The 15,450-nt window shown below is 42.5% G+C and overlaps 1 protein-coding gene across 2 annotated transcripts in view; it reads left to right on the forward strand.

The window, feature by feature from the left end:
* Positions 1 to 853: 853 nt before the first annotated feature.
* Positions 854 to 15,450, forward strand: part of XDH (xanthine dehydrogenase) — a 50,443-nt gene continuing 35,846 nt past the window's right edge. For both annotated transcript variants that reach the window (XM_061475338.1, XM_061475339.1), the window contains exons 1-6: positions 854 to 1,090; positions 7,829 to 7,886; positions 10,268 to 10,364; positions 11,572 to 11,680; positions 12,751 to 12,877; positions 13,610 to 13,671. In XM_061475338.1, coding sequence (XP_061331322.1) covers positions 1,037 to 1,090; positions 7,829 to 7,886; positions 10,268 to 10,364; positions 11,572 to 11,680; positions 12,751 to 12,877; positions 13,610 to 13,671 — 507 coding nt within the window. In that variant the 5' untranslated portion in view covers positions 854 to 1,036. The remainder of the gene's footprint in view (positions 1,091 to 7,828; positions 7,887 to 10,267; positions 10,365 to 11,571; positions 11,681 to 12,750; positions 12,878 to 13,609; positions 13,672 to 15,450) is intronic.

Genomic DNA, 15,450 nt, shown 5'->3' on the forward strand with positions numbered 1-15,450 from the left:
TGCTGTTTTATGGAGGGATTTTGAACTGGAACTAAGGGGTTTGATAGCTTGTTTGTGAAATCAGTGCGTGTTACATCCAGGGGGCCGTGGACAATTCTGCAACAACTTTGGAAGCAAAACCAGGAAGACTTAATGCAAAATGTACAGTTGTGCAATGGAGAAACCAGATGAGACCCCATCAGGAAGTGGAAGACAACTTCTTCATAGAATTGGATTCCTCTGTGTTTTGCTGGTGACACTCACATAAGGATATACAGTCCAGGATATGAGGATTAAGCCAAAAAGATGTAAGCCTAAATGCTGTAAGATCCCAGTGAAAACATTATGGTCTTCAACTGGATTAGAGTGTCGGTTGTCTAGAATTGCTTTTACCTGGACAAATGCTTATCTGTTTAAACTGTGTCCTTGCAGGTGAAGGATACTGTAGCTTTAAAACTGTAAGGAAAGTAGTGAAATAGCCTTGCAGTCAGTCTACTAGCTGATGTGCGTGTATGGAGGAGTTGATAAATAAGCAGGAGCTCTCATTAGAGACCTGTGTGTGGTGAATGCCAGGGGGATGGCTATGCACAGAGCTTTTCCTTGTTAATATTTGGTGGGGGGATAGCTGAGATACCCCCCCCCCCCCCCCCCTTCCCCTCCCCGAGTGTGTGCTGTATTGCAAAATCCTGTGTGTTCCTGGCAGCTGTTGCGGTGGCACACTCCGAGTGCCCCAAGCCTGGCAGTATAATCTAAAGGGAATGCAGTTGAATTGTGATCTATTGCTATATAAAAGGGGGCGGGTCACTCTGCTGGTTCCAGCTCCTTTTCTGTCATTACTGCTGCAGAAGCACCAACCAAAGGCAGCTGGCACGCCTCTTCGTTGGCTCTTACATAATGTGGGGTTTCACAGGGCACTGATGTAGAAATAAAGTCAAACATTCTTGAGGCAGACTCACATTACTTGTATCGCTGGTGCTCGCTTCGCTGTGGGGTGTAGGGCTGCTCTTGGGAGGGTGATCTGTGGCCCTGTTTGAGTGAATTGTGGAAGGTGCGCAGGATGGCTCCAAGCGACACAAGGGATGAACTTGTTTTCTTTGTGAATGGGAAAAAGGTAAGGAAGATTCCAGCTTTGTGTCTTGATTACTTATTTTTCTGGTAATCTTTTTTCCTCCTTTCAAGGTTTCTGATACCAGCACAATTGCCATGGCATTTACCTATTAAATTGTGAAGACTGCTTATTGCTTTACTAAGTGGCTTTTTCTCTTCTTCGACTTTACCTTGTGAACCACTCAGAGTAGCACAAGTGTATAATGTTCCTTTTACATTTTAGATTTGTTGGCAATAATTTCCTGCAGTTCTGAGGCAGCTAAGTAAAGGTGCACTAACTTCATACAGGCATTTCTACTAGAAATCGTTTCAGTAATTACAACAGATCTGGAAAGCATAACTCGTATGTAAATATCCATATATAATTTGCATGTCCAGTGTGTAATTATGACTTGAGTTTTAGAAGGGGTTTCAGCAAAATGTTCGTTCCATTTCCATTTAGAAAGCTCTAAAATCAAAGCCCATTGACTGATACTGTTTCCTAGATCAACTGCTGACAATTACCCAAGAAGTGACTGTGTCTTGCAGGAGGGTGTGTGGTCCTTGCGTATGCTAGACACCTTTGTTTGCCCCAAAGCCCCCTCTCTGTTTGGATTTCCCTGGCTATCATTGCAGCCTTGACTATTCCAAAGCTTGGAACAAGTCAAGGCTGCCTGGTTTTGAATTACTAGTACCAAGTTAGCTCTGTTTGCGAGCTCAGCTCAATGCTAACCTTGCCCTGCTGCCTTCCCCTTGCCTAGATAGTTGGGGAGGGAAACTTGTGCCAAAGTATCTTCCAGCTGGGAGACTTGGGGAGGGGAGAGGGTTGCATATCCACTGTCTGCTGTGGAGCTGAGAGTTTGTGCACTGCTTAGGGGTAAATCACGTGCAGCACCAGGTTTGGGCTAGAGAATATGTATGTATTTTATTTAATCCTTTGAGATTAAACAAACACATTATTCTTATCTGGTTAAAAAGCTCTGTGCCCTGCCCTATAGACTGGCACAGGTTTGGTCTCATTTTTGCTTTTGTTGATCTTTCTTCTAGTTTAATCAAGTGTAAATGTGGGTGAGATTGTTGGTACAATGAGAGTTTTTAGTTATGAATTTGGATCCCAGAACTGGATTGGAATTTGAACCTTCCAAGGTACTAGAGCATTTGATACTAAAGTTTTGTTTTATCAAAGTATCGATAGTTAGGTGAAGAATGAAGCTTACCTAGAATGGATTGCAAGTCAGTAGAAGGGCTTTTGAATGTAAAACTGACCTAGAACCCAGTCCTGTTTCTGAGGTTCTATAAAGAAGGGTGATAACTAAGCTTTGCTCACACAGATCAGGAATGGCTCCTATGTCAATGTTAATTGACATATCAGCCGTTCATTGTTTCTAGAGGGAGGTGAAAACTTGAAGCTCCAGGTTAATCCTGACTAGGTAATGGAGCCTCATCAAGGCTGTGAAGCAGTGGCACAAGTTGATGTGCGAATTTCATCTGACGCATTTTCTGCTATGGTGGGCACAGGTTGCATACCATTAACTTGTCATCTTCTTGCCCTGTGAAGGTTTTAGTGACTTCAGCTCCTTACTCTGTGAACCCCAGTTTTTAGAGGGTGAACTGGGAGCTCTTTGACTCTTGCAGTAGGAGGTTGCCACAAACATGTTGGACAATCCAGAGCCTGACACAGGTCAAGTACACTGCCTTGTTTTCATTTTCTGGTATGCTCTAATGGAAGGGAATTGTAGCTCTGGTGCCAGAGCAGCTAAGGTTCGAAACCAAGATGCTACTCATAGTAGGTATGAAGAGTTTATAAACAAATTCTTGTATGTGTTTACAGCTTCAGCATTTATGAGTAGTTATCTATTATTAGTAGTACAGGAGCATTGCTCTGCAGAAATCAATGGAAAAGCCCTTGTTCTTGGAGGAGACCCTTGGCTAACATGAAAATGTATATCGGTCAAGGCAAAAAAGAAGGGACTGAGCTGCACAGAACTGATTCTGTGGGACTCTTTTATGTGCTGTGAGGCAGAGAGGGGAAGAAAGAGCAGCCTAGACCCTGAAGGCTAGCAGTGGAAGGCAAACAGTTCTTTTGTAACTGTTATCTGTTCTTACTCCATCCTGAAGCTCGTAAATATGTTGTGAATGGCATTGCCCTTGATGCATTTCAGCAATTTTTATGGAACTGCAGCTCTTGTTTACAAAAGCCACATCTCAGAGCTGACCTTGTGCTGTGTAAAGGGGTTTATCACAGTGTGATCTTGACAGCTGTTGGCTAAGAAAACGCCACCAGGGAATGATTAATACTACCAATGCTATCAACTCATTCCGTGTGTCAAGGCTGTCTCAGTATCCTTCCCTGCTGGCTCATGGATGTGACATTGCTAGCAAAGGAGCACGTTCCACTGATCAGAGAGGAGAGGGCTTGTGCTCTACTCAGAGCTTCTAGTGACATTTTTTTCCTATTCCTTTCTTGGATGTGTTGCCAAAATGGCTTGAGTTACACCACCACCAAATGCAGGTTTAAGAGAGAGAATTGGGCTCATGGGGCAATCCAATCTGTGGCAACGAATGTGGAGTTTGTTGGGACATGTCTGCACAATGAGATGTTATATGATAGAAGGGGTGGTGGGAAGTGCCTGGGCAACGCTGCTGAAACAGGAGGTAGCAAGGTAGGATGTGGCTCCATCCATAGAGTCCTGGCTAAATATCCCTGTTGATTTGCTGCGAAGAATGCGATAACATTGCCTGTGAGAAAGGCTACTGCTGTGTGAATTCTTGACAGCTTGACATTGCTAATGGGTCACCTGTATTCTGTCATAGTACAAAACTGCGATAAGAGGTGGTTGATAAGATAGGGACTTTCATGGCAGCAAATCCTTCCCTCTTACTTTAGCCCAGTCTGCAGTGTTGTCAGAGAAAAAGTCTCTTCAGGACAGCTGAGCATACTTCACATTCAGGACTGTTTATTTTAAGCACCTGTTTACTTCACTGGGTATAAAGCTTGGCACGTAACTAACACAGAGTTATCGATGTTAACACAGAGTTAACACAGAGTCTGCCTCGAGCAGAATGGAAAACAACACACACAGTTTAAAACTAATAGTGGCAGTTTTGTTTTCCTCAGCTGACAAGTCTGTCCGATGCATATATAGCATGTAATTTTAGTTCAAACACATGGAGTCAATATTTCTGGTTCTGCTCCTATTCTGAGGGTTAAGAGGGGTGCTGTGCTGGAGGCCACATTAGACCTCTTCCAAAGCCTGTGGATGTTTGACTGCAGATGGGACCAGCCAAAATACAGGATTTTTTTTGAGCTTTGGGATTCTCTGGGTCCTACATAAACAGTGAATTACAAGTTTTCAGCGTGCTGGTTTAAAGCAAAACACAATGTTCTCATGAGCAATAGCAGATTTACGTTGTGTGGTTATATTCAGTGTGTTCCTCGGTGTTCTAATCCTTTGCCCTACTAAATGAATTTGAAATCTCTCATTGACTTCAGGAAATACACGTTCACAGATTTTAAGGTCCTAGGGGACCTTTACCATTGTCTAGTCTGACTTGCTGTGGGGCAGTCTGGTTAAAACCTTCCACCTTCTCTTCTAGTGCCTAGTTGAGTGACTAGGAACTAGTGATCGAATGGGAGCTTGTTGTTCAGAAAGGCATCTGTGTCTCATTTGAAGACCCTAGCTGATGGAAAGCTTAGCATGTTGTTTGGTAAACTAGGGAAGTTTCCATTTTATTTTCCTTTTTGTTTCTCTATTTAGCTTTCTCAACTCCTGTTCTTTTAAATTGAAACCCCCTTTCTTTAACTTTCTGGGAATACTAATTTAAACATGATGCTTTATGTTGTAAAGGAGAACTCATCTGAGTTAGTGAACGTGGGTAGAGAAATAATATGTACTGAGATCCAAGTTTTTTACATAAAAACATGGGGAAGTGAGCTGAACACCTCTCTGGACCAGCCCATGGACTCTAGGTGAGTGGAACTGCTTAGGAACTTGTTCCATGTAGTGCCTGAATAGCTATGGAGCCAGGCTGAGCTCCCTGCTGAGGTGATCTGTGTGTTTAGGAGTCCTAGAATCAGTAGGCAAATAGATGTGTACTACAAATACAGCAGTACAGAGCAAATTTCTCTGGAGTCATTTGACTGTCTGTGCCACCCTAACATTTCCAACAAAGTTTCCTTCTGCATTTGATTAATATTTAAGCTACCACATGCAGTAAAATCCACAGTTTTGGATCTGCCAAAGTGATGTATCTGGCAATATGAAATTTGGCTTAAAAATAAAATCAAAAAACCCAGCCAGTAATGAGCAAAAATGAAATATTTCTTTAATCGCAGTGTCTAAGTAGGTTGATCCTACTCCCACTGAGGGCACTGAATATAATTCATTTTCCTTCTATACAAGGACGCTGGGGGAGGTGAGCAGGAATTGTTTTGATGGGTAAGATATTGAGCTGTGAATCATATTGTTCTGGGCATCAGACAAGAGAAGATGTTATCCCCACCCACAGGGTTTTAAAATATTTTCAGAACAAATCACAGCAGGTGATTGTAACAAACCAAAGGCTGGTGGTGTCCTGCAGCATGTCATTCTTCATCAATGGCAATGAACAAAGGGGAGGAACAGTAAAAAGTTCTTACTCTATAGCCAACAAGAGAGGCTCGTAAACAAGCATCCCTCCGCCAGGACCCTCATTGCAAAGAAATGACTCCTTGCTCTCGGATATTTGAGATCTGGGTTAAACCAAAATGTCCTCCCAACTCTTACCCCTTATCTCCCTCTGATCCCAAGTCTCTGCCAGCATTGCTGAGACAGTGGAGTAGTTTGAAGTAACTGAAGTAGGAATCCTGGGCTATTGGTTTCAGCAGGGTAAGAGCATGGATTTGCTCAGGACATGTTCCTACTCCATAGTAGGAGCCACTTTCTGACAAAGCTGAATAGAGGGTTGACTTTGGGACTTAACACATGCTTAAATACTTCACTGAAAGTGCGTGGAGCTGAGTGGCTAAATGCTTTGCTGAATGAAGGCTTAGGCACATGTTTCATTTCTTACTTAACTTTCTGAAAAGGAGCCACTCGGCCAAGCTTTTAATTGCTTGGTTTGAGTACATACTGGAGTGCTGCTTGGGTTCTTTAAGGAAGAATTCTTGGACATTTTCTTTGAATAATCTCAGTCTTTTAAGTATTTTGAAGCTTTTTCTGAGTGCCTCGCTATCTTGGAAGCTGCTTTGAAGGGCTTGCAATGACCATCAGCACAGCCCTGAGGAAGAAACTCAGCTTGATAATGAGAGGATGAGTTGCTGAGAAAGGCTCTTTTCCTGTGAAAGGGCTCTCAAAGGACTTTTGTCTATGGGACACTGGTACTCACAGGTATTTTTTGGAATTATCTGCTCGTATCTGTTTCCCAGACTGCAGCAGAAGGATATATGTGCTTACTCTGAACCAACCGGTCATGAGAGCCTCTATGTGCTCTTACTTGTTTCTATGCATCCAAAAGGTGAGGGAATAGGAACGCTCTGCTCTGAATAGCAGCAACAAGTGTTGTAGGATTTACAGTAAGACATCCCCAAGCTAGAAGAATGAACTCTGTTTCCTTATAGATTATCCTCAATGCAGGAATAAGAGATGCAAAAAAATGGCCAGTTGTTTTTTGCACCTTTTCAGCTAGTTCTAAAAACGTGGACTCAAATAGGAAGTATGTACCTTGTCTCTTCGGAATAGCCCTGTCACGTGTCGAAGGCGTATCATTGGAGCAGTCCAGAGGTTGTGAAGGTTTCTTATCGGGGAGAAAAAAGGCTTGCACAGTTGACCTCTGTTTCAATTTGCCCTTCAAACTGGGAGTGATTAATTTAAATAAACTGTAGCTATTGTACTTGGGACTTGCACAATGTAAGAGCCAAGAGCACATGATTACGTTCTGGCACACAGTGAATCTGGAAAAGCTTCTTGACACTTTATTAGTAACAGAAGAAGGGGAAGACAAGCTCTGTGGCCATTTGGAGGCAAGGACAGGACTTTGGTTTCTGACCCTTGGGCAGAACTTCAAGTAAAATCTAATTTTCAGTCTAATAGGTAACTGCTAATACTGTTGTTCACTAATAGGATGGAGCTGACCCAAAATGCGCAGAGAAAATTTCCCCTTGGCTGATATTTCCCATTCGCACATTTAGGATGGCTGCTAATGTAACACTGACTTAATGTTAGCAGGGAAGGAAGAGAAAACTTCAAGATGATTGGTACTTGCTGTATGTCCTGCAGCACCTGTACTGCTCATTTTAGGGTTTCTGCTGTTGTTTTTTTTTCTGTGCAAAGACTATTACTGGTGCTGTTTCTGTCATTCTGTTTATCTGCTCATTTTTCAGTCTCTTCTGATAAGGAGAAGGGACAGAGGTCAGTTACATATGGTCAGTAAAGATGAGATGCAATTTGGGGAGATGTCAAGAGTTCAAAACTTGAGTACAAAACACAGTTCTTTCTCTCTGCTCGCTGCTAATTCTATTTGCCATTTCTGAAGACTTGTCTCAGTGTGAAAAACTGGAAGACTTTGACATACGTAACGCGTATTTTCTCTGTCACAATAAATTCAAGGAAAAGTTGTGTCCGGGTACGTGGCCAACATTGCTCAACCTAGTAAGAGGAGTTAATCAGTGGCTCTCCTTCCTGCTCTGAAAGGAAGCTATAGAATGACCAAGCTTTCTCCGTCCAGCTAACCTCTCTATGTTGTTCAGCATTCTGTGCGTAACAGGACCTTTCTCTTCTTCCAGGTGGTGGAGAAAGTTGTGGACCCGGAAACAACTCTGCTAACCTACCTGCGAAGAAAACGTATCCAGTGTCAGAAGAAAAAGCAGAAGGCTTTAAATGCCTACAGCATTTCATAATTGTTTACTGTTCTGCCTGTCATTTGAGTGCTAGGCAGAGCTTGTGCAGAGTGTAAGAGGGAGGGCTCTGCAGGGTCTGGTGTTTCTTGCTGCCAAAGATTACAGCTGGTGTTCCAAGCTTAAACAACAGCAAATTTTAAATAATATTCTTTAAATAAACTTCAAATGATTTATTAATATTTTAAAGGGAAAACTCTCAGTATTACTGGGAATCAGAATAGGATGTAAAGAAAAAGACCATAAAATTAAAGGAAATTCAGATTTGTTCCACACAAATTGGAAAGAATTTCCTGGCCAAAATATTACAGCCACTTGAGCTGCTTGCTTTATCACCCAATAACTGGGATATTACTGGATACTTACTATCCAATAACTTGATTGTCCTGTGGCCTGTTTATCAGATGACCCAGGGATGCAAACTCAGAGGCAGAGGTTCCCACCACATACAGTGGGCATGTTACAGGAGTGGATGCAAGCAGTCACGTTTCATTCCTCTTTGAAACTGGTCAACACATGAGTCAGATGATTAGTTTCAGGAGCTTGGTAGCTATTACTGTGATGAGCAGGCTGGCTGTACTAGGCCTGGTTCAGTAGGTAGTGTCTTCTGAGGTTTTGTCTGACCAGCTGGGTGTGTGCATATGCCCAACTGTTCACATCTGTGTTGGTTTATGCCTTAAAGAGAATCGTGCACACTTATTTCACCATGCTGCCATGTTGTTTGTCTGGGATCTGAAAGAAATACAAGAATATAAATCACACTCCTTTGGGATTTCCAGCAACAGCCCTATTTTGTCTGACCATGCCTGGGGTGGATAAAGTTCAAGAGGGAAAATAAGTGGCATGACTCTGTGCCTTTGTGTACTTCCTACCACTAGACCTTTTATGTGTAAGCTTGTTAATATCTAATGCAAATAGCTCTGTAAAGAGATAACGAGAGCTCTTCAAAACCTTCTGATCTTCTACAAGAACATTCTGGTAAACTTAGGTTGTAGATGTCTGGTTATGGTCAGACAAACAGTTTGAGAAACAACTGAGGCAGGTTAGTGCTGTTGCCAAGAGAAACATTAGATGGCATAGAAAAGCTGTAATTCTGCTAAAGCAGGCACATTATTGTATGTAAGTGCTTAGGGACATGATTTAGTGGTGGACTTGGCAGTGTTAGGTTTATGGTTAGACTTGATGATCTTGAAGGCCAACTCCAACCAAAATGATTCTGATTTCCATGATCCTATGAAAGCAGTCAGTCCCAGAATCTTTGCAGTGAAGGCAGTGATGATTTGAGTTCCCTGAATCATGCTGATTGTTGCTTTTCCATAGGCTTAAGTTGATTATCTCAGCAAAGGCGTGTGTCCATTGCCAATGAAAACTGCTCTTCTTTTCCCACCAAAAACCTCTCAGCATTGGCCAATCCTCTTCACAATAAATAGCGGCTTCTCATTACCTTCTAGTGAGCGAAGGGACCCAAAGCAGATGGACTTAAGGAATTCTTCCCTGAAATGCCCTTGCAGGACGTTTGATGTAACGCCTGATTTTAGAGTACAGGCATCCACTTTGCAGCCTGTGGAGGAATCTGCTTAGGCCAGTGCACACGCTTTGTGAGTTCCCAAGTATCTCTGCAGTGATTCTGTGCATCTCTGCTAGTCCTGGCTCTCAGTGTTTCCAGGGGTCTTACCTGAATCAGGCTGCTGGCAAGTGTGCTTAGTTGGTTTTGTGCCTAGTAATGTGGAAGCCATCATAAATGAGGCCAAGAGAGGAGCTGGGGTGGCCAGACCATGACTCTCAAGATGCAGGTAGTTTGTGAGTAGTTCAGGTGCAGTTCCTGTGTGACTCAGAGAACTGTATGACTGCTCTACCTGGTAGAGTGGTAAGGTTCCTAAGTGGTAGGAATCACCAGGTGAAGGAAGAAGTCACCACTGGTAAGAGGTGCTGAAGGAGATGTCACCGTGTGTCTCAGGGACGTGGTGCATGCCTGAACAGCTCCTGAACTGCTCAGTGTTTTGCCCACAGTTGCTGACTGCTTTGTTTCCCTTATATCAGTTCCTTTTCTGAGTCTAAAGAAAAGTGGGAACTGTTGAAGTTCAGACACTTTTTTGTTTATCCTAAGAGTCTATTTGAACATGAACTGCCTCCTTATTAGGGCTTTGGGTGTTGATCTTGGAGCTCACAAGCCAGTATTTGAAACTTTGCTTATGTTGAGTTAAGTTATTAAGCATTAAAAATGAGTGTTTGGTCTCCAGCAAGAACATGTTGCTAAGCCTTGATTGACACCTCTTTGAGTAGGCTTCTGCCAACATTCTTTGTTTTCCTTGATTCCTGTTCTCTCAGTGGGCCTATGTGGAACCAAACTAGGCTGTGGAGAAGGTGGATGTGGTGCTTGCACTGTAATGATATCCAAGTATGATCCCTTTCGGAAGAAAATCCTGTATCCTTTGCAATCTAAACTCTCCAAAAGAGAAATGAAATGGGGACAGATCCAGATTCTTGACATTCCGGAAGCGTTACTGTTTTTAACAAAAGTTATATAATGGATGTTTCTGCCAAAACATAGCTTTTCACTTTCAGAACATAAACTCAAGACAAGATGTTTTTTTCCTACAGCATTACACAGTGCTGATAGGGAACTATTTCACTGTGCCCTGAAATACTTGTACTGACTCAAGCTTGCAGGCTATCTGTCTTTTCCCAATTCAGAATACCTTTATGCTCCTTTCTGGCAAAGTAACATAACTCTTGGTTGTGATCACCCAAATACTGATTACTGTGATAAAATCTTTATTGCTGTTGTATTACTGCAATAATCTGGTTCCTCTATGCCAGCAGTTGCTCACTTTTTCTCTACTTCTATTGTGTCTTTCAGAATGACTCTTATTTCCTAAGACACAAACTTCCTTCTGTTCTCTCTTTAATTGATGAGTGGAGCAATGGAATCAAACAAAACAGGGAATGGAGAGAAAGGATGAGGCAGAGTTAAAACAAGGAAATCTTGGATATATTTGGAATAATGCTTGGAGATACTTTAACTTGGGATCGACTTAATGGTTCTGCTTAGTGATGTGGTCTTGAATAGGATATCTTCAGGGTTCTTATTCTGTCTTGATAGAAACTAAATAAAGCAGCTAGTTATTGTAAGAATTTTGGCATATTCTATTTATAATATATTTCTATATATTATAATATTCTATCTATCATATAATATTATTATGTTCCTTCAACCTCGAATTTTTCATGATGTCTACCATCTAGAAATTGTTTTCTAGGTAAAAGGCCAAGAACTCAATGCTTTTCTGTAACTTTGTGAGTGGGACAGACCAGCTGTATAACATCTTGGTATTTGTCGACTGCCTCTATGAATTACTTGGTTTCTGTAAAGGTTAACATGCAACAAGGATGTTTCAAGTTCTAATTTCTAGGTCAAATCCTGGTGCATACTTAGTTTAAAGTTCAAGTGAAGTTGCTGGGAACTTTGGCTGGTGTAAGATTGGTTATGTAATGAATACCTGTATCACATCTATTTAAGTTCTCCTGTTGTGTCCACTGCTACAGTTTCTGAGTACTCTTCAGTCCCCCTGTCCACTTTTTCCTTTGTTGAGCAGCACTGTCAAATGAAATGACCTTAATTATTATTTTAGCCACCATACTGCCAATGCTTGCCTCTTCCCTATCTGTGCCCTGCATCATGTAGCTGTAACTACTGTTGAAGGCATAGGAAACACAAAATCCAGGCTGCACCCAGCCCAGGTAAGCTATTAATACTGGCAACTTCAAAACCCTCTATTCATGTTTACTTCTTATGTTAATGAATTCTGTTCCAAGGTGTTGGGACCTCTGTCATAATGTTAAACGTGGGAGTTTGACTTCCCACAAGTAGTCTTTACTGGCAGGAATGATTATGTGATAGAATCAAACTTCTGGGTCAGTGCTGCAGCTCTGTTACACCCTAGCAAGTTAACTGGTGCTATCCTGGCTGAACTGATAAGGCATTTGTTTTAGGGCTATGTGGCTGTGTTTGGTCTGCATCCTGGACCAAATCCCAGGAACTGGGAAGACTGATGTTATGGTGAAAGCCTATACAATGACCTGGAGCCAGGAATCTGAGATAGGTTTTGGCTCTTCTGTGGTCTTCCATGAAAGACCTTGGTTTCTCATCCTGTGTAGTTAGGAACCTTCCCTGCAGTAGAGCAGTAAGGTTTGGTTCAGCAATGTTTCTGGAATCCCCAAATATTCTTGGTGGGGAGGAGTGACAGGAATGTGAAGCCTTGCTCTTCTAGCAAGGTGTTATAATGCACTTTTTGGGGAAGCCTCAGTTTTGTCAGGGGTACTGTTCCTTTAGGAGGAATTATGATTCATCTCCGTTTGTACAGCAGGTAGGACTTGTGCCAACATCTGAGACAGTAAACAACAAAGTGAAGAGTATGTTAGACATGCATGAGTGGATGGCAGCTAGGCTGACCTTTGTTTGCTTGTCTTCTTTTCCTTGTCTCCCCTGAAGATTCTAACAGCTAAGTTTTGAAATTCACACTCATGTCTATACAAGTAGCCCCAACTTTTCTAGCATGGTAGATCTGAAGAACTCCTGACCTCATTGGAGGTTTTAGTTGCCTTCAGTTGGGAATTCAAAGCCTCTTTTCAGAGAGTTCTCTTTTTCTGCAGTCTGCTTCACACAGTATTTGACCATCTCATCGGAGAACATCTGATGATAGTTTAGCTCCTTTGGTGAGATTGTATTGTTTTTAACAGGGGTGTTACAGGAAGAAGCACAGCAGTGAGCTTGGTATCGTGACCTGATGGTTTTTGTTACTTTTTCTCAGGAGAGAATAGCAAAAAGTCATGGGTCCCAATGTGGCTTTTGCACTCCAGGCATCGTCATGTCCATGTACACGTTGCTTCGGAACAAACCTGAGCCCAAAATGGAGGACATAGAAGATGCTTTCCAAGGTAATACTCATAGCCCTGCAGAGCTGCAGCCTGTTCTGCTTTTATTACATCTGCTTCACCAAATGTGTTTCATTAAAGATAGCCAGTTGTCATGAAGTTAAGAAGTAGCTTTTCCCCTAGGAGACTGGCCATAGACTGTGGAAAATCTCACAGAAGCTCATTGTTTGCCCTGAAGCAGGGGCAAGTAGCCTCAGTCTTGGATTAAGATGCCCCTAATCTCCACATCTTGTTTATTCATGGCTGTCACAAGAGCCTGCAGAGGTGGCAGCATCTGTGCCAGCCAACCTCATGTTGTAAAGGATAAAGACAGCAATATAGGTGAGGGAGTGTGGCAGAATCCAACTGTGTAAATCATCTGAGGGGCTGCTATTATTGCTGAGGTTAGAGCTCTTACCGTGCTTCTGGCTCTGACCCACGAGGAAATCAGATGCAGGAGAAAGCACCCTTTCTAATTCAGGAGACTGGATAGTTGGTATACTGACTACACTCACACAGTTGAAGTAGATGAATACTGAATAAGGCAGATTGTGTTTTTTTTTTTCTAATTAATTTCAATAGAAAAGGGTGGTAGGATTGTTGCAGGATTATTAATGACATTTTCCTCTTCCCAGTTCTTTCATTAACTTTACCCAGATTTGACAAGCTTTTGTGGGAACAATAAAATGTTCTAAAAGAAGAGAAGTTTTCAGCCAAATGACACTGAATCTTTGTCCTTTTGCTCTGGCAACGTAGGGAACTTGTGTCGGTGTACGGGATACAGACCAATCCTGGAAGGATACAGGACATTTGCTAAAGTAAGTGGCTTCAAATAATGTTTAAAAGAAATCTGGAAGGCTGGCTGTCTTTCTGTCACTGAAATACACCTTGGGATGAAGTGGTGACAGAAGAAATGTATATACATGCCACAACAGCCCAGCTCCAACTCTTGACTGCTTTAATGTGCTTCATGCAATAATAATGCAGGAAGACCAACTCCTTTACTCACCCCAGTTGCTGGAAGTGGAGCACCAGGTGGTCCCTTTATGGATCACAGGCTATCAGACTGATTCTTTTCTGTAAGTTCTCAGTGTCTCTGCATAATGCAGCTTGCACACGATCCCTGATGTGGAAAAAGTGTAAAGGTATGGTGCATGAATAGGGACACACCGTGGGGGTATCTGAGGAGAAAGCTCCTTTCTTGGAAGATTGGCTGCAGAGCTGAAATAGCTCTGGAAAGAAGCTATAGCTCTTGCCTAGAGTTCACCTGCTGGTTTGAGTGAGATATGAAGCTTTGCCTTAAGTTTTCTCTAGTCCCTTTGTTTCTGAAAGACTGCTGGTGTCTGTCAAGAAAAGGAGATCATTTGGTACTTCAGTGATTATCAGCCACTCATGGGGGCTACTCTGGTATTAAATATCACAAGTAAAGAATTTAGAATGCTGCCCATTGATTCCATTTTATTATCCAGAATTGCGATCAACAAAAATACAAGCAGGAGTGAGATCCACTACAAATGGTTGATAAACCCAGTTGATATAGTCTACTTGGATTTCCAACAGGCTTTCAACAGTGTCTCACCAAAGGCTTTTAAAGACAATAAGCAGCCCTGGGGTAAGAGGAAAGATCTCTGTGTGGATGAAAGATTGGTTAAAGGCAGGAAATGGCAGGTAGGAGAAAATGGTGTGGTTTTGTGATGGAGGGAGGTCACTCATGGAGTTCTGCTGAGGTCTGTGGTGTGTGTGAGGTTATTCAAGATGTCCCTAAATGCAGTGGAAAAGAGTCATGTGAGAAATAAGTTAACGGATGTTGTGTTAGTCTGGGTAGTGAGGACAGAAACAGACTTTGAGGAATTTCAGAAGGACTTCATGAACCTGAGAGACTGGAGAATAGAATGGGATAAAAAATTCAGGGCAAATAAATGCAAAGCAATTTACAGAAAGAAGGGCAGTCCTCATTTCACATCTAATAGGATAGACTGAGTAGACACAAGGTCACCTTCCTGTTACATGCAGGGAGATGATCTTGGAGGTGTGGTAGAGTTCCCCAAAGCATCAGCTCAATGCTCACTGGCAGCCAAAGCAACACTTCAAAGGCTAGAGAACAAAAGAGAAAACACTGCCATGCCTCTGTCTGCATTATGGCTCTTCCTACACCTGAGTACTCTGTGCAGTTCTGGTCCTCTCATCTCTGACAGGGTACAGCAGAATAGGGGAACATCCAGAGAAGCGGAATAAGGATCACATCTGTGGTAATCTGGTTTTCATACAGGGAAGCAGTAGGGAAGGGGCTCTACATAGCCCGTGTACTGGTTTGTGGTGATCTCTGAGAGAGATCTATAAAATCGTGACTGGCAGCTGGAACATGGGCAGGCATCTGCTGTTTGCTGCCTCTTCCAATACAGGAGCAAAGTGTCAAGAAATGAAAGTAGTAGAAGTCAGGTTGAAACAAACAAAGGCAGATGATCTGCCATATGCCAGGTAGCTGACCTGCAGAACTCACCAAAGGGCGTTGTGAGCACCAAAAACTTGCACAGGCTTCAGGGGAGGCTGAGCATGTACTTGGACAGAGACCTGTGGAAGGTTACTAAAGAGACAGA

The sequence above is a fragment of the Pezoporus flaviventris genome, unplaced genomic scaffold (genome assembly GCF_033815535.1).
Source record: "Pezoporus flaviventris isolate CSIRO_AGI_PZ_B2104156 unplaced genomic scaffold, CSIRO_AGI_Pfla_v1 ptg000083l, whole genome shotgun sequence".
In the NCBI taxonomy this organism is placed as follows: domain Eukaryota; kingdom Metazoa; phylum Chordata; class Aves; order Psittaciformes; family Psittacidae; genus Pezoporus; species Pezoporus flaviventris.